General features: G+C 41.4%; 1 protein-coding gene across 2 annotated transcripts in view; it reads left to right on the plus strand.

Moving 5' to 3' along the window:
- The first annotated feature begins 362 nt into the window (after positions 1–362).
- Positions 363–25,137, plus strand: part of IRF8 (interferon regulatory factor 8) — a 90,479-nt gene continuing 65,704 nt past the window's right edge. For both annotated transcript variants that reach the window (XM_069636491.1, XM_069636497.1), the window contains exons 1-2: positions 363–476; positions 7,294–7,468. In XM_069636491.1, coding sequence (XP_069492592.1) covers positions 7,295–7,468 — 174 coding nt within the window. In that variant the 5' untranslated portion in view covers positions 363–476; position 7,294. The remainder of the gene's footprint in view (positions 477–7,293; positions 7,469–25,137) is intronic.

Below are 25,137 nucleotides of genomic sequence, written 5' to 3' on the forward strand. Positions count from 1 at the left end.
GGGAGTAAGAAGGAAGCTTCGGAGAGAGGCGATCTAAACGGAAAGAGAAACAGCATGAGCAGACCGGTGTACTCTCCGGCCGTTCCCAGCTGCGTTCTCCTTAAACGCCGCTCTCACTGAGCTGCGTCACGGCATGCGCACAGCAGCTCAGGCCGCCACGAGTCGAGCATGTGGGCGCGCGCGCCCCCAGCATTACGAAACGGCCAGGGTTTCGCGGAAATCCTGGTGCTGAGGAGAAGCGGCTCTACAGTGATTGGCCACTCTTTGTGATTCTCGCACGCACACCCCATTGGGCGAGAAGCCTGCCAGTCCGGTACGAGTGGGCTGGGCCAGTTGGTAAGCCCACCCACTGCCACAGATAATATACCGCCTCTGTGCTGCCGGTGCTGCGTGACCTGGGGAGTAGATCTGGGACCTGCAGAAGCAAAACACACCAGCAGCTGAGCGCACGTGGAGCCCCGAGCTGCAGAACTAAGGTAGTTATTTTTGACGGGAGGACTTTGAGCACGACCCTCCTTACTGTGCCCAGCCGTGTCGGTCTGAGCACAATTAGGACACTGCATGGGCAGAGTTAGCATGGGCAGGGCCCGCAGGCAGGGTTAGGTAGCCAGCCCCAGCACGGCCACCCTCAATACATTGTACTGAGTATAGTTCGGCATTAGCCCCGAGAGTGGCTAGCCTTGGGATTCTGTCTACGCATTGCGTGCTAATACATTCGGCAAAAAATGCATGGCAGATTATGCGAACGTCAATTTGCATGCAGCTTCGATTTCGAGGTGTGAATTGGGCGAGGTGGGGGGGGGGTTGGGGCTCGTGTATACTTTACGATAATTAGTTGTAGGAGGCTGCTCTTCAGCTGAAGGCATCTTGGGGAGACAGCATGTAAACTGTGGGAGTTCAGCTGCATGGATAATTGGGCAGCGCTGTTCTACGCCGCTTCTGCACCAGTTGGTGGACAGATTAGACGTTGGGGGGCTTTGCCTATTTTGCAACGCAGGTTGGTGGAGGCTCTCTGCTGCTGGACCTGAAAGCAATTGGGAGGTATCCGATTGGATTTGAAAGTAACGGTTGGGGGCGGAGGGTGTTTGGGGGCGCTCTGTTGATTCTTGGATGACTGTAGCAGGTGCGCACTGCTGTTTTTTACTTCGGGACTCTATGCCCGACGACAGGGCCAGGGGCTCCGGTATCTTCCCTCCCTAAGAAGAAAGAAGTCGAATAGCTTTACAAATGCGGAAGCGGTTTGTACTTGGACCTTTGCAGGATGCAGTCCCATGCACTGCTTGAAATTGAAAAAAAAGAATGAAAGGGCAGGTTTCCTTTCTCACAGCACCTGCTTCCTGCTAAGAGGTGCTGGCACTGTCCCATCACAAGTATCACAGTACTCATCGCATTGGCCCTCTTGGCACGCTCCGCTGGTGCCCCGCTAAAATGGCACGAACCTTGCTCAGAATTGTTCGTTTTGCTGTTTTCCTTGGAAGTGTAGCAGACCTGCCGATGGGCTGGTACTGTTCTCATTAGTATGCATCAGGGGCTATGGCTTCCATGCCTTGCCACAAAGGTTTAGCCTCACTAGAGCAATGCAAGAAAAGTTTATACTTGGTGGCCGTGCAGAGCCACATTGTCATATTTGATGACTTTGCCATGCTTCACAAAATTTGAGCTATCTTTGCTTTGCTTTGCTTTTCTAGGGGGAAGTAGGTTCTTGAAAATCACAACCGCTGTATTTTCTGGCTTGCAATTAGTTTCCTTATGCTGTGGGATTGGGTGTGCAGAACACGAACCGTTTTCTATGGGGGCGGTGTGGCATATTTCATTATTGTATGCCCGAAGACATGACGCCAAACAAAGTTAGAATACATGACATAAATCAACACTTGGCTGAATACATTTGGTGCCAATCCTGGCGTAGTCCATATTGCAGCAAAATAGTGAATTGCCGGACGAAATGTAAAAAGCATTTGATGTTTAGAAACAACATTGTACTCTGAGCATTTCAATTTGCATTGTTCACGTTATACCGTATTTCTCTTGAATTTAAGGTGTTTTGAGCATTTTTGTTATTTTAAAAATGTGCCTAGTTTCTCGTCCCTTGGTGAGGAATGCAGGGTCCTCAGCTCAGCAGTGACCACTGTTTATAACATAGTATTCTGTTTTAGTGTCCCTGTCTTTTTTATGTGGAATGACGCAAATGGTAGCTTCAGAGCTCAAAGATAGCATGGTATTGATTTGCTTAGAGTAAAGGACAGTGGTCTGTGATCTACCACAAGCAAAGCCCATTTCAATGACATATCTAGGCAATACAAACAAGTCATTCTCAGAGACAAAGCCTCCTCTTATACCGAGAGAATTTCTACAACTAAATCCCATTCACACAAACTCTTCAACATTCTTGGCGAATCGGAAACCCCAATCCCGCCTCTCCTCAGCCTGCCAATTTCACTATAGCTGTCTGTTGCAAACAAGTCCATCATGCCCTCATGAATAAAATCACAACCCTCCAAGGAAAATTCTAGAGAGGCAAGAACGTATCTGATCCAAACCTCTGTGCCTCAACCCCTCTCCTTTCTCCCTCCCCCAGTCTTACCCGCAACCTCATCCCTAGCCCCTTTCAGCGTCCATCCTATCACTGAAGCCGAAACAGCTAAGATTATCAATGGCCTCAAACCCTCAAACTGCCAAGGAGACACTTGTCACGCCACTCTCATCAAAGACTGCGCCGAAGCACTAACACCCATAATTTCTGCAATCATCATTGCTTCTTTCGCCTCTTGCTTGGTTCCGACAACCCTCAAAGAGGCCTGGATCTCTCCTCTCCTCTCCTCAAAGAAACCTTCCTCAACCCGTCACTCCCGACCAATTACCAGCCTATGACCACTGTCCCATTTCTCTTAAAAATTGAAATCAGGCTTCCATCCAGGCCACAGCACTAAATCTGCTCTGCTGGACCTAAAAAAACAATTGGACAACATCCGAGACTCGGGCAACCTGGCCCTACAAATATTTTACATAAGCTCATGCTAGTACCTAGCTTACATACCCATTATCTGCTCTCATTTTATTTCTTTAGAATCATCATACAGGTTCTAACTGTTACATGTGTCTCAGCACTTACATTTGAGTGCTACTGCTTCAGGTGTTTACTTAGATATTGATAATTTGTATACTTATCCTTTTTGTTTGACTTTGGGTACACACTATTTGGCATCCTCTACTATATATATATATATATATATACATATATATATATATATATATATATATATATATATATATATATATATATAGCCTTACGGGATATTAGTGACCTGGTTCCCTAAAATCCCCTTTTGGTTCTATTTTTTAGCTATCATTCTGGTGTTGTTTATACACTAGACTTTCACTTTGAGCCAGGAGTTTCTTCCATTCAAGGCTCTACTCACACATTATTGGCTGACTTTACTTACATTTTGTGATAACTATAAAAGGCATGGCTGGAACAAAAAAAAAACACCATGCATGAACTATCTTATTTTTCTTTATGTACAACATGTATTTGTATGTTATAGATTCATGTCAATACTTAACACCACATATGAAACTGATACATTTTCAATACTTTGTAGAACTTTGAATTTGCGCCAAATGATGGGAGTGCTTTCCCGAAATGTGTTGTGCTGAACTTAACACATATAAAGAAATAACTCTTTTTAATCAAATTGGATGGTGTTTCAGTTGTATTTCTTAAAATATTTGATGGTAAAATTGTAACATCGTTATCTAAAATCTTGGCTGATTTGCTCAGCAATAAGGTGTGCAGAGGACGGGAGTGTCCGATATTTTTGCATACTTTTCATTTTCTGTCTGTTTTTTTAACCTTGTGTCAAGGTTCTTTTACCTCCTCTGCACCGAAATTATATTAAAATCTATGATTACTTGTGACTTTAACCATTCTTACAAGACAGGTGTGCACCTAAATTATGAAATACAACCTGGCCCTACTACTCCTTCTTGATCTTTCCGCATGCCTTCGATCTCGTGAACCACCACACCCTCTGTCTTTACCTCACCACTGCTGCTAACCTCTCCCCAGAAGCAACTAAATAGGTTTCTTCAATCCTCGCAGACAGAACCGCCTGTGTTTCCGCTGACAACGCCGCAAGCTATCCTGCTCCTGTCCCATGTGGTGTCCCACAGGGCTCTTGCAACTCTCCCACCCTCTACAATATACACCCAACCATTTTTCAACCACCTCAACTTCCTTGGCATTTCCTACACCAATTATGCCGATAACATTAAAATCCTCCCCACCCCCCTCTCTGAAGACTACGCCCAAGACACCATCACAATCAATAAGATCTACCATACTATCCAAGTCTGGATGACCTCCTATCAACTCTGCCTTAATGATGATAGGACTGAAATCTTGATTGTAGGGTACCCAGCGCATCTATCATACTAGACCGGCCTTTTGCAACCTTCACAATTGACACTTGCATCATCCCAGTCTCCACCACTGTCAAAACATTGGGTATCTATCCCAACTCCACTCTCAATATGTCCCATCAGGTCATTGCCATAGCCTCCTTTGCAGCCTACTTCACCACGCTTCTAAATGCCAGCAAACCATTCCTTTCCTCGCACAACCACCTCACCATAGCCTGAGCAATCATTGGCCCTCAGCTTGATTACTGCAACTCCCTCTTTGCTGGCACTTCTGAACGCAACCTTAACAATCTACAAGTAATTCAAAAAATGCCATCTGCTGCTCCCTGGACTTCGTCAAGCATGACCGCATCTCAGATTCCAGACGTAAAGCACACTGGCTCCCCGTGTGCGAGCGCATCAAATTCAAAATTCTTTCAATCATGCACAGATGCCTCTCCAACTTGGCTCTGTCCTACCGCTCGCAAAGATTGATCAAGACTACCTTGACCAGGCCATTGTGTACAATCTACAGCCACACCGAAATTCAAGCGCACCTGAGCAGGGGGCTCTAGCTTCCCGTTTACAGCCACTCGACTCTGGAACTCTCTGCCCCTCAACCTTCACTCTGACCCTTCTTACTGGCTGGTCCGAAGACAATTAAAAACATGGCTGGTCAATTGACACTCCCCACCGCCACGCTCCCTCTTCCCTACTGGCTTTGTTCTGTAACCAGCACTTTGATGCCTGTGGGCCTAATGCGCTGCTGTAAAATAAACAAATCAAATAAATACAGCTCTCACCATTGACTATGTTGGCTGAAGCTGATGGGATTTGTAATGCAAAAGACATGGAGAGCGAAACGTTACAAACCCACGATAAGGCAATTGTCAAAGGCGCTTGCAAAGAGAAATGTCTTCATCTTCCCTCAATACAGTCTCCTATCTTGGATATCCCATAGCTCACCCGTTCAAGGTTTAGGCCCCCATGATAGCCAGGAGACAAGTAGGTTATGAAAATAAGAAAATTGCCTGAGATTTAAAAGCCGTGCAAAACCGGTGGGTGACATTACAGTTTGTCACCCTGGCCCTGAGACAGCGTTGCTATTTGTTTTATTCGTAGGCTTAGTGAAAACTGGCTTCAAATGAAACTGGCTGCATCAGGCAGTCAGTGGCATACAGAGCTGTTACTTTATCGACGCTGACAACCAGCTGCATCCAGTCCTTGTAGAACTGGCAATACAATGTGAAATGTATAACTATAAAAAAAGTGGTCTCATGTTGATATTGAAAATTCAGGCATACATAACAGAAGACGCACATGACCCTCTGAAGGAAAAGCAATTGACAGTAGAGAGAAATGGTCCCTTCGCTAATTAATTTCACCCAGCACTGGCCCTAAAGCATTGCCTTGCTTTAACTAAGTGGTATTTGGTAGTCTACTATATTGAATTCAGCTTTTGGCATGTTTCAAAGCCAGGGTCTAAACTAAGACTTTCCAGATCCACAGTTGGCAGTTTTCCTACTGGACCATTCGATGTCACATTATTACATCACTGCAGGGGATTCCGCATTTCATGGATTTGAAAAGTTAACGACATGTCCATGCACATTGTGTGTAAGTGCAGTTTACCATTCATCCGAATATCTCAGTTTTGGTATGGTCTAGTTTCAAACTCCGTAAACAATGACAAAGCATTTTCAAGCAGTCAATACACTGCATTTTCCCCTGGAAGATCTATATTCAGTGTTGATTTGTGTCATGCTCTTCTGTTGTTGGGTGTCAGAGTCTGTAGAGTGCCTCTTTACCATAAGAAATCTAAGCGCTTTAGGCAGGAGCTATGGGGCAATGGTGGGTTGGCATTAGGAAAAGTGGCCAGGAAAGTTGAGGGTTTTGGCTTGGGAATAACCATGTTCTGAGAGCCCAGAAAAAAAAGAAAGTTGCTCAGAAATATATCTGATTACAGAAAATTGAAGAGCAATGGCCCAAAACTGAAAAGAAGAAACCTCTTTTCAGCTAGCTGCATAAATATGGAACGCTTCTGTGGTGCATTTGAGTGTATCACGAAAAAAGTGGTTATATGTGATTTTACCAACACACATTTCAGAGTGGTACATTTCTTCGGGACCATACTGAAAAACACTGATTTTTGAAAAAAATGTGCGGGGGGGGGGTGTTTGCCCTCGAGCACCCTGTTTTTCTACACTTATAGCATCACCACAACCTCATCCAGACTCATTTTAATCGCTTATCCAACTACCCGGTATACACGCATTTCACCGCAGTATTTTTCATCGCAGGTTTTTTTCATTGCCGTATTTTTTGGGAAAAAAAACTAATCGTATTTTTTTTGGGGGGCTTTAAAAAAATTAAATATATGGTTGTGGGTGTAAGGGAATAAAAAAATTAGGGGGGCTTGGGGAGTTAACCCCCCCAAAAAAACAAAAAAAGCGAGTTTTTCGAAAAAAAACGCCGATGAAAAAACCTGCGATGAAAAATACCGCGGCGAAATAACGTAAACCCAACTACCCCATGTATATTTAATTAATATTTTAGGTGTATTATGTACTTCGGTGAAATGTACCACTCTGTTTTGTTTTCATAAAATGACTGTGTACCAAAACAGTGTATTTGTAAGAAGCTTTCTAGTAAAGAAATGTTGAAGAGACTCAATGGAAGGTTCAGTGGTAGAGACATAGGGCCCGATCCATTTGGCATACGTTTACGCTAGGTGTAGGCTACTCCTATGTCCGGTTGTAACGTAATCTTAGGACTGCTTTCGAACGGAATCAGGTGTAATTTACGACTGTTACAAAATACATCTAAGTGGCCAGTGACGCACTGATGGTGGATATTCATTATTTCTTTCTAAATCAAAATGTTGTTTTACAGAATGTGCGATAGGAACGGTGGGCGGCGCCTCCGGCAATGGCTGATTGAACAGATTGACAGCAACATGTACCCAGGACTAGTCTGGGAAAACGATAGCAAAAGCATGTTTCGAATCCCGTGGAAGCATGCTGGCAAACAAGACTACAACCAAGAAGTTGATGCCTCCATATTCAAGGTATGACTGGATTTTTATCAACTGGTTTGGCCCCTCCCAAAAAATATCCTGTCTTTCAAAGAGCGCATTGGAAGACCCGATAACTATCTCACCTACTATAGGGTGCAGGTTACAGTTTCCACACCTGGCAAGGCTGACTCTCTCTTGCATCATTCTCAGACTGCTCAAGCCGGTGCCATTGAGTTGGGGGAAACTAGCACATCATGCAAGCACAGACTGATTGTTCAGTTTGCAATGTGGACTATATATAGTTAACTTCATCATCACCATTATGCACGTTCACAAACACTGCCCTCAAGTTTCTTAAAAAAAAGGTTTAGGGCTGCTTTGTCATTGTCTCCCCGCCTGTCTCAAGTTTTTTTTAAAGGTTTAGGGCTACTTTGTCATTGTCTCCCCGCCTGTCCCCATCCTTTTGTTTTGCCCCGGAGTCCCTACCTCGTTCTCAGCAATTCATCTCAAAATGTTAACCGATAGAGCTGCCCAACTCATGCGTAGAGCAAGCACCTGAACCTGTGCTAATTGCATTCGCTCCCTGTTAGGTCTAGAATAGCTTTGAGAGTTTTATGTGTTGCACAGCATCCATACACGGTATACCACCGCATTATCTTAAACAGTGATTCAAGCTTCTCACATCCCGTCATCTACAAAGATCGACTACCAGACATACTGTGTTTATTAACTGTTAGAAAAAATCTGAAGCTTTTGGGAAATCTTATACGATCCTTTTTGGCAAACTTTGGAATTCCATTCCTGAATCTGTTCGTTCTACTAGGAAATGATACGGCTTTGGCAGACCATTACTGTTCTAATTGCCTAGTCACCCTGCTAGAGCCTCATCTTAATTTTTTGTTCTACTGCTGAAGTACCTTCGGGTTGTAGCACCTACCCCCCCCCCCAAGAATAAAAATACAATGAAAATACCATACAAAAAAGAAAAACTAGAGCAAACATGTAAGTCAGAGAATGGTTGGATCATAGGCAACTATTATGTATATATGATATGATAGGTTATTTATAACGCGCTTAATACCCAGAGGTTTCCAAGGGCGGACCGAACCTGTGGTGCTCTGTGTCGTCTTGTTTCCAAGGCTAGCACGTTGCACCCGAGCTATCCTCCCGATATATATATATATATATATATATATATATATATATATATATATATATATATATATTCAGTGAAAAAACTTTGTTAAAGGGACGTTATGGTTCAAAGTAAAACCGAAAAACCCCTGAAATTCGGCAGTTATGGTAACATAAGCAACCATAACTCGCGCCACCGTGCACTGCTAACACTAACACCCAGGACATCAAAGATGACATCACAAATGTCATTGATGACATCACTGATGACATCACATGTGCATTTACTTTTCATAAAAACTCTGTACAAGGGATTCTATTCTTATAATGCTGACCAAAAACTGTCAAGGATCATTGGGATAAATATCATGAGCTAATTAGTGCATTAAGCAATGCATTGATATAAATAGCATTCTATTATGAAGTTCTATCCAGTATACTAAGCTACTCATGCAGAAAGATAGGCAGTGTGTGCAGCATACATGATGAAGGTGCCATATTCATAATCTTGCCATGTTGAATACTGAAATGATAACTGCTTTCTTATTAGAGTTTTCCGTACTGTGAAACATGTAATAAGTAGATAATAAAACCCACTTAATACATAATTATTACAGACAAAACACAAAGAGACAACAACACATACAAATATGAGTATATACAGGGACAGTGAAGTAAACAAAAAAGCAGAAGTAGTAGCAGAAAGAGTTCATAACCTAACTGATTGTCTTTATGCAGAGAAACTATTGCTCTGTTTCAAAGCTGCTACTTACCATATGTATGTGTATCACATGATGTGACTGCACCCAAAGGAAAGGAGAGTGAGTATAATGTATACAAATATGAGCATATACAGGGAAGGTAGAGTAATAAAAATAAAACTATGAGAAAGTGCTGATAACCCTAATGATTATCTTCATGCACAGAAAGGATTGCTCTCTTTCAAGCCTGTGTCTTCCGCTATGTATATGTTTCATATGATGTGACTTGACCCTAAGTCTACAAATATAGTACCTTTTCAATTTTTACTTCCTGACTGTTACTGAAGAAAACTATGTGGCTTCGATATGTCAGTAATGGATAAAAAGGGAGAGCCAGCCATGTGATGTCATCTTTGATGTCCTGGGTGTTAGTGTTAGCAGTGCACGGTGGCGCGAGTTATGGTTGCTTATGTTACCATAATTGCCGAATTTCAGGGGTTTTTCGGTTTTACTTTGAACCATAATGTCCCTTTAACAAAGTTTTTTCACTGAATTTCATAGGTTTTTAGTAGCACAACTTAACCATAAAGTCCTTTTAACAAAGTTTTTTCACTGAATTTCATAGGTTTTTAGTAGCACAACTTAACCATAATATCCCTGACTTCATATACATGTAACATAGAACATACTAACCCCCTCATAGTGATTTTCATGTCCGCGGACTACCGCCATGTCCGCGGACATATCAAAAATCTGAGCGTGGTGAATGTAAATTTAAATAGAGTGCCCCATTTCCCCTTTGAAGTTGGCTCTGAAAAGAGCTGTTTTTTTTTTACAGATGCTTGACAGACACCTGTTATTTTGTATTTTTTTGCTTGTTTTTTTTTCTTACTTTACTCCTAAAATCTTCAAATAACCTTCTCCAAAGCAACCCTTACATTCCAAAATAGAAAGGCATTTCCCGTAAAAGATAAAGAAATGCCATCTTCTTTAAAATTAACAGCATTACTGGCATCAATATTCTCATTATTACAGAAGAACATACCAGCTCTAAGCATGAAGGCACACATGCCTCGGTTGATGACACACCTAGCAATGTTTTGTTGAGGACAAAAAACTGAACTATTGTCCCATATTGCCCTAGGTAGTAATCCAGAAAAAATTACTTTCGCATTTGGAAGGATCTTCATTACGGCTTGAACCAAGCGTTCCAAATCAGCCAACAAAGTAGGGGCACTGACGTTGCCCAAATGGAAAGCAACATAGTGCAAAACTACCACATGCGGACTGTTCATCGTGGCCATATCCTCACAAACTTGTACAATTCCCTGTACATTGCAATCAGGCACAGTGCTCCACACCACCTCCACTCCTTTCACATCAAAGTTCTTTGCAACATGCCTGCATTGAGCGTACTGTTGTAAACCATACACAAACATATCTCCAAGCACCAACACCCTGACTTTCTCTACTTCTGCCATCTTCACCACACACAGTCTCTTTCAACACAAATCCACAACCTCGACATCTGATTGGCTGATCCGTACAGTCTTCTTTCCATGTTGGATTTCCTGGAAAAACCCAGATGTAGCACGCCCTGTCCACGAACAGTCGCGGTGTCCGCGGACGTCGTCCACTTTACTCTCTGTGCCATTCCCTCATTGCATACAGCTAAGCAATCACACAATACGAATAACGTCCTCAGAACACCCCCATTTTGTGAATTTTCGAACATTTCAGGACAATTATCATTTCATTATTGAACATATTAACATTACAAATATTATACTTTCATCTTGTACTCTGCACACAATGCTATGTTTCTCCATTAGTAGCTCAGTATACTAGATAGAATCCCATAATACAATGCTATTTATATCAATGCATCGTTCAAAGCACTAATAACGGTGTGATATTTATTGCAATATCCTTGACACTTTTTTCGCAACATTATAATAAAAATCCCTAGTACACAAATTCCATGAAAAGTACATACACATGTGATGTCATCACTGTTTTCATCAATGACATTTGCGATGTCATCTTTGATGTCCTGGGTGTTAGTCTGAGCAGCTGTACTTAGAACCATAACGTCCCTTAAACAAACTTTTTTTAATATCACGCAAACAATATACAAACATGGCGTGCAAAAAACAACTTCTCACAGATGGATTTACACAGAATGTTGCAAAGTAAGAATTTATGCTCGTTCACAGTGAAGGTCAGCTGCTTCCATTTTTTTCTCGGGCCCCGGAGAGGCTCACGAAGCGGACTATAAGGTTGTATTGTGTTTTGACCTTGACAGACAGAGATTGTGATGAAAGACTTCTCTTGAAGGAGTGTTGCTAAAACGTAAGAGAAGATAAGGATGAAATTTCTGAAACGAAACCACTTTTATATATTATATCACAATGCAAAAGATCGTTCGCACACGCAGAGTCGTATTTTGGGACTGCACTACTCGTAGACAATGGAAATTGCTATTGTACTGTAAGTAACCCTTTAGATTATTTTATACCAAATATAATTACAATAGCGTAGCATTAAAGACCGCTCAAGTTGAACTTGTTCGTTGAAAGTGGCATAATGTTTTCTACCGCGCACTATCACCGCCAAATTGATCCCCTGTTGTTTAGAGGGCTCTGAAAAAGGCAGACGACACAGGGTGGGTTAATAGAAATAATTTAACCGGTCTATAGGCGGTTAAGCGCTCTACTCGCTGTGCCACTTCACTGTAGCCTGTCAAGTGGCACAGCGAGTACAACGCTCCCTTTGACATCCGTGCACAGCTTGCTAACGCAAGTTCGAATCCCGGCAAGGCCAAACTCAGCCTTTCATCCTTCCGTGGTCGAAAATGAGCACCACACACCGTGGTTAATAATAAGCACCGCTTAGATACCTCACGGTTCTTAGTGCTATATGAATGGGAAAATATTATTATTTTATTATTAACATACTCCGTTGCACTATCTTCGATAGCAAATAGTTTCACGCCCTAATAAATAAAATGATGATTTTTAATGAAGATCGGCTGGTGAGACTAATTTATGTTTTTTAAAATAGGTATGTGGCCCCATTTTGCTTATGTAACGATTTACAGACTGCAGCGGATGGGGTCTTCAACTGCCAGGTGCAGTTCCAAATATGCAACTTCATGACCCTCACCATTTTATGGGACAATCGCCAAGGACCAATATGCCCTTAGCAGTACTAGCGGCTACAAACAACATACCAACCAATAGGGTGGTCTAATGGCTCATTGTTGGACAACCTTCCGATTATCAGAGCGACCATTTACTGCTTTTATCATAAACCAACAGCCTATCTACCGCAAAGGAACAACGCGTGGCTCAAAATAAACTTTTGCTGATCGACAGCAGAGACAATAGCAAATCGCTGAATATTCACTAAACATTTCATGTGAAATAAATGTACTTTACCAAATGTACAATCCTGCTGTTTACTTTTAAACCACAGTTTCATATTCCGAATTGTGGCGCACTGAGTTGTAAGCTGATCTAACACCCTCTGTACCGCAAAGGAACATCGCGTGCCTCAACATGAACTTTTGCGGATCGACAACAAAGACAAATGCAAATTGCTGAATATTCTCTAAACATTTGATGTCAAATAAATGTACTTTACAAAATTTACAATCTTGCTGTTTGCTTTTAAATCACTGTTTCATATTCCGAATTGTGGCGCGCTGTGTTGTGACATAATATGTGTTGTCTTCCGGGTTCTGTGTAAAGTCACTTAGGACTGCAGAGGACTGGGCGCGTTTGATGACACACCCTGTAACGTCACGGAGAGAGGCGGGGAATATGAATGCTTTGATAATATCAGGCTGAGGGGCGGGAGATATGATTTAGTGTCGCAAAAGCAAGTCAGCCAGGTCAATAGCGCCAGTCATAGGATTATCACATAATGTCGGCGCACACCAGCCGGATTTATCTTTTCTTTAGTGGACAAAAAGTCGGTTGACGCCCATAGGAAATTGTACTATTAGCAGACAAAAGGAGTGGTCTTAAAACACTTTCACCCTGACAACGAACAATACAAATAACGTTCTCAGAGCACCCCCATTTTGTGTAATTGCAACCATTTCGGGACACTGCGAGTGTTCTTAGAACACATTCAACTAGACAGATTACAATACGGACAGCATCCTGAGGACACCCCCAGTTTGTGTATTTACAAACAATTAAGTACACTGCTAGTGTTCATAGCTCATTTTTACCTTCCTTGCGAACAAAAATGACACATACTCCGTCCTCTAAACACCCCACCATTTAGTTTATTTACAAAATGTCAGAACAGCCGTGTTCTCCGCAGACAAATCGAACGCAACAAAAACGTCTAGCACATAAAAAAACAAAACATTGAACCTATCTCATACTCCCCCACCCTCCCCAAACACTCTTACACACCAACACACAGCACTAAATACAATTTTTTATCCACGTTTCACTGCGCTGTACGCGGTCGTCAGCGAATACAAGATGGCGGGCGCCACAGAAAATCTGATGCGCCCCACGCCCCTCGCCGCCCAATCAGCGAACATGTCGCATGTCCGCGGACATGACGCAAGGCCATGGGCCAATCGGGGTGCTGTCCGCGGAGCGAACAGGGAAGTCCATCCGCGAAACAAACACAGATATCACTAATTTGTTTGCCTTACGTTTTGGTCATTTTATAAAAAAAACTACTGGACGGATTTACACCAAACTTGCAAAAGCACGCTTTTGGGACCAAGCCCCCGCTCCTGCCGCAAATTTGGTGTAAATCCGTCCAGCGGTTTGGCCTGTGGCCGTGCGCAAAGTTTCTTCCCATTATGTCTATAGGAAAAAACACAAGTTTTGGGACTCCACCTATAACTTTTCCCCCCCTGGACGAATCCTCACCAAACATTGCAATTCAGAGTGGGCCATATACTTATTTTGCAAAGTTTGGTGAGGATTCGTCCAGAGGGAGTGAAGTTATAAGCCACCCAAAAAATGCCCTTCCTATGGAAACACCAACTTAATCATAATTACATGGACGCCTCCGCGTCCATGTAATATATATATATATATATATATATGAAAATACATTCTTTGCAAAACAGAATAGCTATAACTACATTTTTCAAATTCAATTGTGATAGTGTAACACCTTGATGAGTTTCAAAGCTGAAGTATGTGCAAACTAAAATGCTTGCTTACATTTTCAAAAATAATATACATTTTTTGGTGCTATTGGCTCAGTGTTTCTCATTTCTGTCAAATATGTGCCTGATAGATCATTTCTTTTCAGAATAACACATGCAATTTTTTTTATCTGTACGAAATGTCAATTGACGAACGTGACCCAGCCAAAATTTGTTGTTTCCCATTTTCCCATGTCGTACATTGAAAAACGCCAAAAGTTTTTTACTGTCGTATTTCAAATTCAGTCTCAAATGCCAGAATAAACTTCATGTTAGGACTAGTTAAGGTATTTACACAAAAGTGTCACACATGTCAACCAAAAAAGTTGAACAAAACCAACACAATTCTGTAAATCCCGGCTACCAGGAACTCTTCATAGTGACAGCTGAGACAGCCAGCTGCAATTAAGGCCCACACAGCCAGTCCTTCTTTCACAAACCTACAAGAGCAGGGACTAATGATAGATCTCTAAGGCAGGCATCCATTTATTTACATTTGGCATCATTCACTATCCATACAAATAGTTCTTGCTCCCCTAGCTGTAGCTAAGATAAAACAAAAACCCATAACCTTTTGAACCACCTTGCAAATACCCTTTTCTGACAACAACCCGGGCCAATCTATTTCCGCGTTTAAGCGTTGCACTGTTTATCAACAATGTTCCTCTTTTTGTTTGTATTTCTATACAGTGAAAAAATAAAGCCCTTAAATTACCCCGCACACCCTTATTACTTTCGAACCAAGACAAAATTGCATGGATGGAGTGACATATAAACCATCATATGACAGCTCTTATTCTCTGGTACACATCGATAAGTGCACCTTGAATCAGATATAGCAGTGGTCTGAAACCTGCAACTACACACGTTTTGCATTAGTACTCCCATAATCCCTCACCATTGACTATGCTGGCAAGTTCTCACGAGATTTTCTAGTCCAAAACCTCCGGAGACCCAAAGATTAATTTGCATACCTGTGAGATAGAAATGAATGAGCTGGCCACTTATGTTTTCTTTATCATCCAAGGATCACACTTGGTGCATTCCCCATGTGTCTCATCACACAGTCCCAACATGTTTCAGTGAACAAAATGTGCAATACCTTCTTCAAGAAGAGTATATAAAATGAAGTGGTGTAGAGATGACCTTTCTATCCAGTAGCATACCTTATAACAACTGTAGTCGAGGAACCCTCTGAAAGCCCCACTACTAGTAAGGGTGGACCTTGAAGGACACAGAGAGAGGTCCAGGGCATGGTGCATTGGGTTTTGGGTGGCCGCTTGTGTTGTCCCCTTCACTGGCACTGAAATGGAACAGGGGCATGTTTCTCTGGCCTTACCTTCCAGTGTGCATTGGGAATTATGCCTTCTGTGTAATGGGGAGCTGTTTCCTCTCTCTTCCATGCAGCAGTTCAGGGAAGATACACACATGAGCTGAAACCTAATCACTTACATTACCTACCCTTCACCGGAGTCACGTGAAGGCTCAGCTTCCATGAATCCGATTTCTCCTCGATAAACGGAAAGCTTCCGGCTTCAGGAATAAGCACTTGCAATTAGTCTGCATGAAACACCCAACGCATTGTGAAATACTGGGAAGCAAAACAGCAAAAACCAGCCTAAATAAGCACCTTGGGATTTTTTGAGCTTTAGAGAAAAAAGAGGAAATACCAAATTGCGTTTGAATTTAGATAAGTTAAGACATTGGCTATTTCAAAACTGGAAACGGACATCGATAGGCCTAGTCCAGACGTGAAATTATACTTTCCACACCAGCCTTACTCTCTTCAGATATTAGTTTTACATTCAGTTTTAAAGCAATTTGTTTCCCAGTTGAATCCTGTCCCAGATGTGTCTTCAATGTAGCTTATCACCATTTGATGTTAGGAGATAGTCTTCGAATATATCCGAAAATTGACAGTATCAATTATGACATGGTTGATAAGGATCCCAAAGAATCACGGAACCACAAAAATTGATATTGCACGTAGGGAGGGATGCCTTGGCGACTGCCCTTTTATTGGTTGAAAAACATTTGCGAGGAAATGGGACCACACTGGTGCATTAGCAATGTTGCACAATGCATTTTTAAAAATTCTAACCTTTTTCGTCATACACTTTGTTTGGGTACTTCACTATTCGTACATTTATTTTTGTTATGAATGACACCACATACCACTTTAGAGCACATATTTTGTATTGAATTAACATATTTTTATGATTTAAATATTCGTGTTAACGATAACTTTGCTAAAATATCACATTTCTAAGAAGAAAAAGAAACACCATGAGCTAAGGTGTTCCCATTCCTAAATGATCTGGCAGTTACAGCTGACATGCCTGTGAGGAAATGGGTTCAGCTGATTTTGACTACCTCTGAAAGCCAATCAAAAGGTGAGAGTCCACAAAGTACTTCACCCTCTTGTCCCTTATCAGGGTACTGCAATGATCTCACACCTCCACTGACCATCCAAGAACAGCCCTTGTGAACGCGGCAATGACCTGCATCCATCATCGTCATCTAGGTGATAGCATTATTGAGCAGTGACATGCAAACAGAGGGATAGGATAATCAGCGACCCTGGAATTCATTGATTGACCAGATTGCCATGTACTAGCACATCACTCATCAATTGACAAGATACAGAGTATAGATTGCCATGTACTAGCACATCATTCATCAATTGACAAGATGCAGAGGATAATTGAAAGATTGTTTTGTTGTTGTAATTTTTAAGGTTTTGCCAACAACTTACTATATTACAGTAGAGGGAACTCGGAAATCCCAAGGGCATACCATCAGCACCGTGGTGTTTACTTTTGAGCTGACCAACTGCGATTGATGCCACTCTCCAAAAGGCCAGTGAAAAAAAAATCATTATCAGGCTCACAAGTTGATGTACTAGCGACAGTATACATTGCACCAGTCTAAACAGTCCTTATAATGAAAGAAGGTTGAAATAGGGAGCAAGGAAACCAAAATGAGAAAGAGTGAAAGAGCATTTGAAAAGTGACCGAAAGATCCAAAAAGTGGAAAAAGTCTAAAACAAAGTGAAAAAAGAAACGAAGAGAACAAGGATGGAAGAAAAAAAAAGAGAAACACACTAAAATAGAGAATTAAAAAGCAGTTGGGAAGATGCAGTAACAAATGGCATGGCCAAATGATCCAACCACAATGCTGTCAGGACTATACTGCACTGATGATCCCTAATAAGGGTGAACCCAGGTATGTAGTTGTCGTGGCAGCCTTGCAAATGTATGTCTTGGATTGATCAAGCTATGCATAAAGTAGTGCTGCCCTCTAAAACAAAGACAATTTCTTGGAGAAAAAGGTTTGCATTTGAGCTAATTTGCATACCCACCTATCCTTGCTGTTGTGGCTCAGAATTGGAGGGAACTTCCAGCGATGGCTCCTAGGTGTTGTGGAATCTGTGACTAGGCTGAAATGCACTTTCCTGCTTTCACATATATATCTTTGAATTACATTTGTATATGCTGGACCATTGAGCACTAGTCATCAAACAGAGTGCTTATACCTTTTGTGTAATCCTGGAGTCCTTTCCAACCTGGCCAACGGGAATACCGGTGGCCAGTCAAAGTTACCTTTTCATTGCCAATGAATGATTGGATGTGTTTAAATGGGCTCCCAACACAGGGAGGAGTTACTGTGAGCAAGCCACAGGAGTGTGGCAAAATGTGTCAGTCAGCCTCTCTGGCATACACGATTTTGGAAACTGTTTTTAAACTGCATTACAAATAAAATTTATATTTTCTACGACTTCGTTGCACAGTGTAAGAGTTGGTGTTTCCCAACACATTTATTTTTCGGCAACTTTTGCCATGCATTAACTGAAATCCACTTTGAGGGGAGTGCAGCTCTACAGATTGGAGGTTATATATATACAACCTCATCACATTAATAGATACAGTCATTAACAATTTTTAAATATGAAAAATATCTAAAAAGTGACCTATAACAGTTCTGTGTGGTTTTCTTTTACTGAATCCAAATAAATGAGCTGGAAACATGCTGTTTGATTAAAATTGAATGTGGAAAAATACAGATGGGTTCTCCCTAACGCAATATTGTCTGCCATAAACCACAGTTACAACTCTGAATAAGACATTCAGGGGATTATTTGCAAGCACATTTTTGAATGGGAAAACCTCATTGAAAAAACGCGTTATAAATCAGGCCCACAGGCTTGCCATGGTAAGCAATCGCTTGCAGCCATACTCAACCCAGTAGCAAGTCATTATGTTATGGCTATATTACAATACCGTTATTGCCTTGGCAAGAATTGGTTTTAAAAGTGATATTGTTAGGTAGAAAAAGAAATATCAAATGTTACTACCCTTGTTGTGAAACAACACGTATTACGAAAGTAGATGTTTTCGTATTGCATTTGAACTGGTGTCATCTGAGAGTCAACCTTTTGTAGAGTAAGAAGTAGTGGCTAGATGGATGAGGGACTTCCTTATAAAGTTCTAAAACATGCTAAAATTAAAGTAAGCCTGAAAATGCCCATCAGCATGTACAGGGTGAGTGTGGCATTGCGGGTTTGCTTTTAAACCAAACATAAGTTCGGATTTGACTAAACAGTCAGAAGATGTTTTTTTTTTTTTTTTTAAAAAGCATGCATGCTATCCTCTTCTAGAGTCCAACGATTTGGTTGCCAGTTCTTTTTTGACATCTGTCGATCTAGTAAAGAACAGTGACCTATAGCATTGTGCCTGGTTGATAAGCCTGTGCTGCGCAGTATAGCATTTTGAGTTTTGGCTAGCACTACAGATAAACTGAAGCTATTACACTGGAGTGCATCTTGAAGGGAGATTACATGTGAGGAGGGATACACAGTTTGTAGATGTTGTTTGGTGATTTATCCACCCATTGACTGCTCATTGCCATGCTAATCCTTATGGCTATTACCAGCTACTACTTGTTCCCCTCGCACCGAAAACACATCGTACTGGGATCTCTTTGAGATGGCACACTGGAACTAACACTCTAAGCAGTCTGTTGTAAAGGTACCACTCGTGTGATAAACGTGTCCTAACCAAGTGTGCCTTCAGCCATTAGATTTAGTCTGTATATTTGTTCCTTGCACTGAAGTCCTGTACAAAAAAGCATTGACAAAGCCAGGTTGTTTTGGCTCGTGTAAAGTATAAGATTGACATTTGCCAGGCAATGCTATCATATGCCGAGGTAATCACACCAATTTCCAACTTTTGACATACATTTTATGGCCAAACAGTACCTTTAAAATGCCTATCCCATGTTTATATTAAAGCCAAAGCTGTTGACTTTTTCAGATTTGCAATATGTTGTGTTTTCAAATCCTTAGAAAGAGCATGCTTGACTATATGAAACAGAGCAAACAATAGAATGTAATAATTGAATGTCGAAATGTTGCTCATTATTATATGCTGGGCTTAGCTTGACAGCACGTTATTATGCGAGTGCAAATTGATCAAAACAGCCCGACAACTCCAATAGAAGGAAAAATAAAGAAATTAGGTATCTATCTCATTGTAGAAAATGTATTTTTGAATACTCGCTTTGCCTTCTACTGCTGCGACATGCTGTGGCATTTATCATTATTCTACTGCTGGCTTTTTTTGGGTGATTTAGTGTCACCATATATCGTGAAATTTGTGCAAGTCGATAACTGTATCATGAAAGCCTCAGTTATTACAAAGAAAACATGAAAAAGGTGCTGTCACCATTTCTTCTGTATTTATTTTCTTTGGATTGCTGTGACTGCACAAAGCTGTGTCTGGTCTTTCTAGAGAAATTCCATGTTTGCGCACGCACACACACATGCATACACACACAGTCCCTGATTCATTAATTTTTTTGCGTTGTGAATAGGGACGTTGCAGATCATTCTTCGTGCAAAATCCCCTTCATCGATTCATGGAATCGACTTTGCAGCCCTTTTCCGTACACTGTGGGGACTTTGTGCTGGTTCAAGGCATCTCTGCATGCAGTCGAGCGTGTTGCGTGAGACTCCCTGCAGAGTGTTGGTTGGGCCTATGCATAGATCTAAACAGGGAGTGGAACATGCAGAATGAGGAACAACAAGGGAAACTGTGGCCATGTCGAGGGCTCATCACCGCAAGGAAATGGCACATCCGCAACTGCGCAAAACCAAGTGTATTCATGGATCTGACCGGGCAACGTCACTTCAGGGAAATCAGCACGCAAAGCTTGCAATTCACCACAACCTGAAGGCATGCGTAAAATCCCAATTGTGTAGGAACCACTGCACAAAAGTAAGATCCGATTTGGAATTTTGGGGTGCTTGCATGGACGTCATTTCGGGGTCACAAGGGGTCGCAACTTGCTACCCCTGTGGTCTACCTTGCTACACCTAACGCATTTTATTTTCTTTTTATGCCAGGTTCTGTGCTGTGGCCAGTGCCATGCCTTTGCTTCTGGGGTGACTGGTTTCTTGTTCAGGTCTCTTAAAAAAAAAAAGAACTGGGGTTCCACAAGCAGTGACCCTAAATAAGAAAGAATAGGAATACCAAATAATTTGTCTTTCTTGAATTCATTACAATAATTGCTAGACTCCTTAAAGGTTTAATTCAGGCACACTTCAGGGGGTGAGTCACTGATTTTGTCTGTTCTTAAACACCTCAACTCAGTCTTTCATCCTTCTGAGGTCGATAAATGAGTACCAGCACAGGTTGGGTGATATTGTATGTATATTTGTTCTATATAAGTCGCTTAAGCCTAAGTGCTATATAATAACACATCATTATCATTTGGCCATGGAAGTCTGCTTGAATTCACAGTAATTTGGTAATATGGGCCTATACACACTGATCTTAATGATACATATGGCGATCCATTCTTGTATGAAATGTACATCACATTAAAATGATGTCGTAACCATATTTTTCGTAGTGTACAATGCTATGTGATGCCACTTCCTCTTTTGTCAATGGGTGAAAGGTCGTGTTCCATCGCTTCCCCTGATATCACTTCAGGGCAGGGTGAAATGACATCACTTCCTGTAATGTCATCAGGGGGTCAAGGGTCGTGTGGTGTCACTTCCGCTACCCCTGGCATTTTGGTGAAATAACATCCCTGTGTAAATGTGCCCTTTTCAGTAACACAAGGGACTACTGACTCAAAGGGAACATTCTACAGGCTGTAATCATGAAGATGTGTACTTGAGCAAACGAGTGGATGCATGTGAGCATCTCAAGTGTGCACCTGCCTTATATACCTCATTCACCAAGCTTAACAGTGGTTTGTTTTTAATCACCGAAGTATTAAATTGCCAAAAGATGTAGTTGCACAGGACAGGATGCTGTAAAAAAAAGTGTAATAGCCTACTGTTTTTGTGGTTTATGGCAGTGATTGGAAACCTTTAGTCATGTTTTTCCATATTAACCTTCCTATTGATGTACTTGGTGTGTCTACTCAGTTTATGCACGTGCCTCAGTGTTGCCCTCTTGTTGACAGAAAGATCAAGATCATCAGAGATCAGGAACTCAAACATTGCTTGAGGTGACTGTCAGGAGGCCTTCTTGCAAGTTAAGGGTGAAGAGTGTTGAGAAACTTTGGTACGTACCATGACAGGGCTTTCCGGTGAGGTCTAGTCAGGGGGACATCAAGGAGGTGTATTAAGACCTCCTTAAAAGTGTCCACGACTCACCGTTTGACTAGCACATGCTGAGCCCAAATCTTACTCTGACAGAGATGCTGTGCTGCGCGAGAATGGAATGATAACTCAGATATCTATATATCGTAGTAAAAACGATATATAGTCCCGTAGTCCCGGGAGGATAGCTCAGCAGCAAAGTGCTCGCTTTGGAAGCAAGACCACAAGAAGCAACACAGGTTCGATCTCCCGGTCCGCGCCTAGAAACCTATGGGTATTTAAGCGTGTTATAAATACGCAACTAAGACAAACAACTACGCAACTAAAACAAACAACTCCTGTAACAGCGCCTTGATGCCTGCGGGCTGTGTGAGCACTTTAAAAATACAAATAAATACATTTTAAAAAATAAAAAAAGAAAGAATTTAAGGTTCAAAGAAAGTTAACAAAATTAAGAAAAAAAGCATTAGCTAATTACCACTAAAATATGATGAAAAATCATAAAAGGAAAATGTAAAAAAAGAAGACCAAGCAGATTAAAACATAAAGTATCATGGGCAACAGATATGTCACTAGTGAGAGTTGTAGAGCCCAAAAGCTGTTTCTCGCTTTCACAAAGAAAGCAAGAGGAACATGTTGATTAAAAAGATAGTCTAACCATTTCTTTGTGCCCACTTCAGGGACTCAGCTCACCCAGGTTCTCCACAAAGGCCAGGTGGAATGCATAGAAATGAACACATGCTGACTTGATGCACACTTTCCCTCTTGGCTTTCAGTTCAGGTGCAGAATAATGACATCTTGTGCAGCCTTATGAGGGTGAACACAAATGTTCCTCAGGACAGCAGTGGACCTGCCGTAGACTCTTTTGATCACAGGTACATGGGAACCTGCAGTGTAAATCTAATATTCAGTCCAACCCTCTTGCGTCTCTTTGGTTCTAAGTGAAGTCACCATGTTCAATCTTTTTCTGGCTCAGGAAAGACATTTCTGGGTGTCTTTGCTGGGCTACAGACCACTTGACTTACACTTTGACTCCATCTTTCAGAGCCCCCCAAGTCTTCAGGCAGGCATTTACAGGCCCAAATGAGAAACAGCAGCCAACAAAGTATGCATGTCAGGGTTAACACATCTCTGGCTCACCAGGAAGAGAGAAAACTGTCATTTTCAAACCCTTTTACATGGTTATTGGTGGTAGTGGCAAGTTCATAAAAAAGTATTCCCTGGTTCCTTGGCATAGGAGACACTTTTTACATTTTTTTCATTATAGTTCTTTTATAATGCGCTTAATACTAGAGATTGCTTTCTAAGTGCGGGATTGGGATTCAAACCTGTGTTGCACTGTATTATTTTGCTTCCTAGAGGAACGCGTTGCCTCTGAGCTATCCCCCCTCACTTGTACCTCAAAACCTGTTTCATATTGCTGAGGTCCTAGCATTCCAATTTATTTGATACAATGCTTATTACATAGCTGCCATTTTCCTTAAGCTGCTTTAACCCCTACGTTTGCTTTATTAAACTTTGACCTATTTAGTTTGGGCTGCCTAAATCACACTCTCAACGTCTTCCTAATTACAACATGCCAAATGTCTCATATTTTTGTTAAGAACTCTTTCTTTGGACACCCCTGCCCTCTTGCTTGAAAGGTAAAGTACAGGTTGAGGCACTACAGTGGGAGGGCTCCAGATGTTTCTAGCCTAATTAACACAGAGGAGACACCTGCTGGTCGAGTCCACTGTGACATTCTAAGCATGGCTTTTACAGCAAGCTCATGAAAATAAGCATTCCGCTCAGTCCCAGAAACAGTTTTTTTTGTAATTGAGGCTAAAGGTAAAAACTTAAACATTTATAAAGGTATCATTTAGAACCATCGCACCAAACAAAGTTTACATTTGAGATTGTCTGAATACGTCTACATTGGTATGCAGTGATTATATCGAGAACAAAAAAACCGAATGCAATCATACCGAAAAAATAACGAAAATTAAATATATGGGGCGTGGGGTTAAGGGGTTATAAGATGTGGACGGTGGTTTCGGCTGGGTTAAAATCATGTAGAAACAGGGAGTTTGGTTAGGCGGGCCCCCAAAATTGAAAAAAAAAATCAATTTTTTTGTTGGTATTATTTCATTCACTATTTTTTGATTCGTTATAATCACATGTAACCGTCTACATTTACTTTCCAATATTGTCTTATTTGTAGCTTTTCACCAGAAAGCCCAGGACAAATAGGGCCACAATATAATAGAAGAAGAAAGAGGTTTTGGTTTTCCATGTGTGCTTTTAAAGGTGGCACATTGATTCTGCAGGGTTTAAGCCTAGATGTGCAAAAACATTTTCAACGCTGAAGATTTATAAACAAAATATCTCCTGATGTGGATTCAAACAGACCTACCTGCAGTCAAGCCAAACTCATGTTACCAAAGGGTCTGCACGGTGGGTGATTGGTCCAGTGCATGTAAAATAGATACATGCGGCTGAGACAAAATAAAGGCCCCAGCTACTAGTATAGGGCACTACAAAGTGAAGAAAAAGCCAGGGGTCTCATTTTCTAAGCCCCCTCTTAGTGCATTTCTCTTCCAATTTAACAATGAACATGGTTTAACTCCTCCAGGCGTTAAACCAATGGATTGATGTGGAATCGACCAGATTTTGTCACCGGCTAAAAAGCAAAGGACTCTATGGAAAATGCCATCCGCAAAGCGTAATTACAGGCGGAATGTTCAATGTTTACAAAACGGAGAGTACAGTGAAAAAGTAAAGGCAATTTCGACGGTTTTTACTCTTTAATTTAATACTCCGTTTTGTACAAGTTGCAAATTGCTAACATCGCTGGTCCCCTGGTTGCATTTAAAAGTTTTTCAAATATAACTTCACATGGTTTTAACGCCTGCATGAGATTTTCCTGCAGGCCTTAATCCATGAATTCCACTGAAATCCGCCTGTTTTAACACACGATAAAAGCAGCCGAATTCCATTAAAAAAAATGTAAATGCTGGCGGTAAATTATGCTTCGCAGACTTGATTTACTTTTAGCAGGAGTTCATTGCAGACATATCTCATAGGAATCCCGTGAACAAAATC

Source organism: Ambystoma mexicanum, chromosome 1q, assembly GCF_040938575.1.
Source record: "Ambystoma mexicanum isolate Mex_15411 chromosome 1q, UKY_AmexF1_1, whole genome shotgun sequence".
NCBI lineage: Eukaryota > Metazoa > Chordata > Amphibia > Caudata > Ambystomatidae > Ambystoma > Ambystoma mexicanum.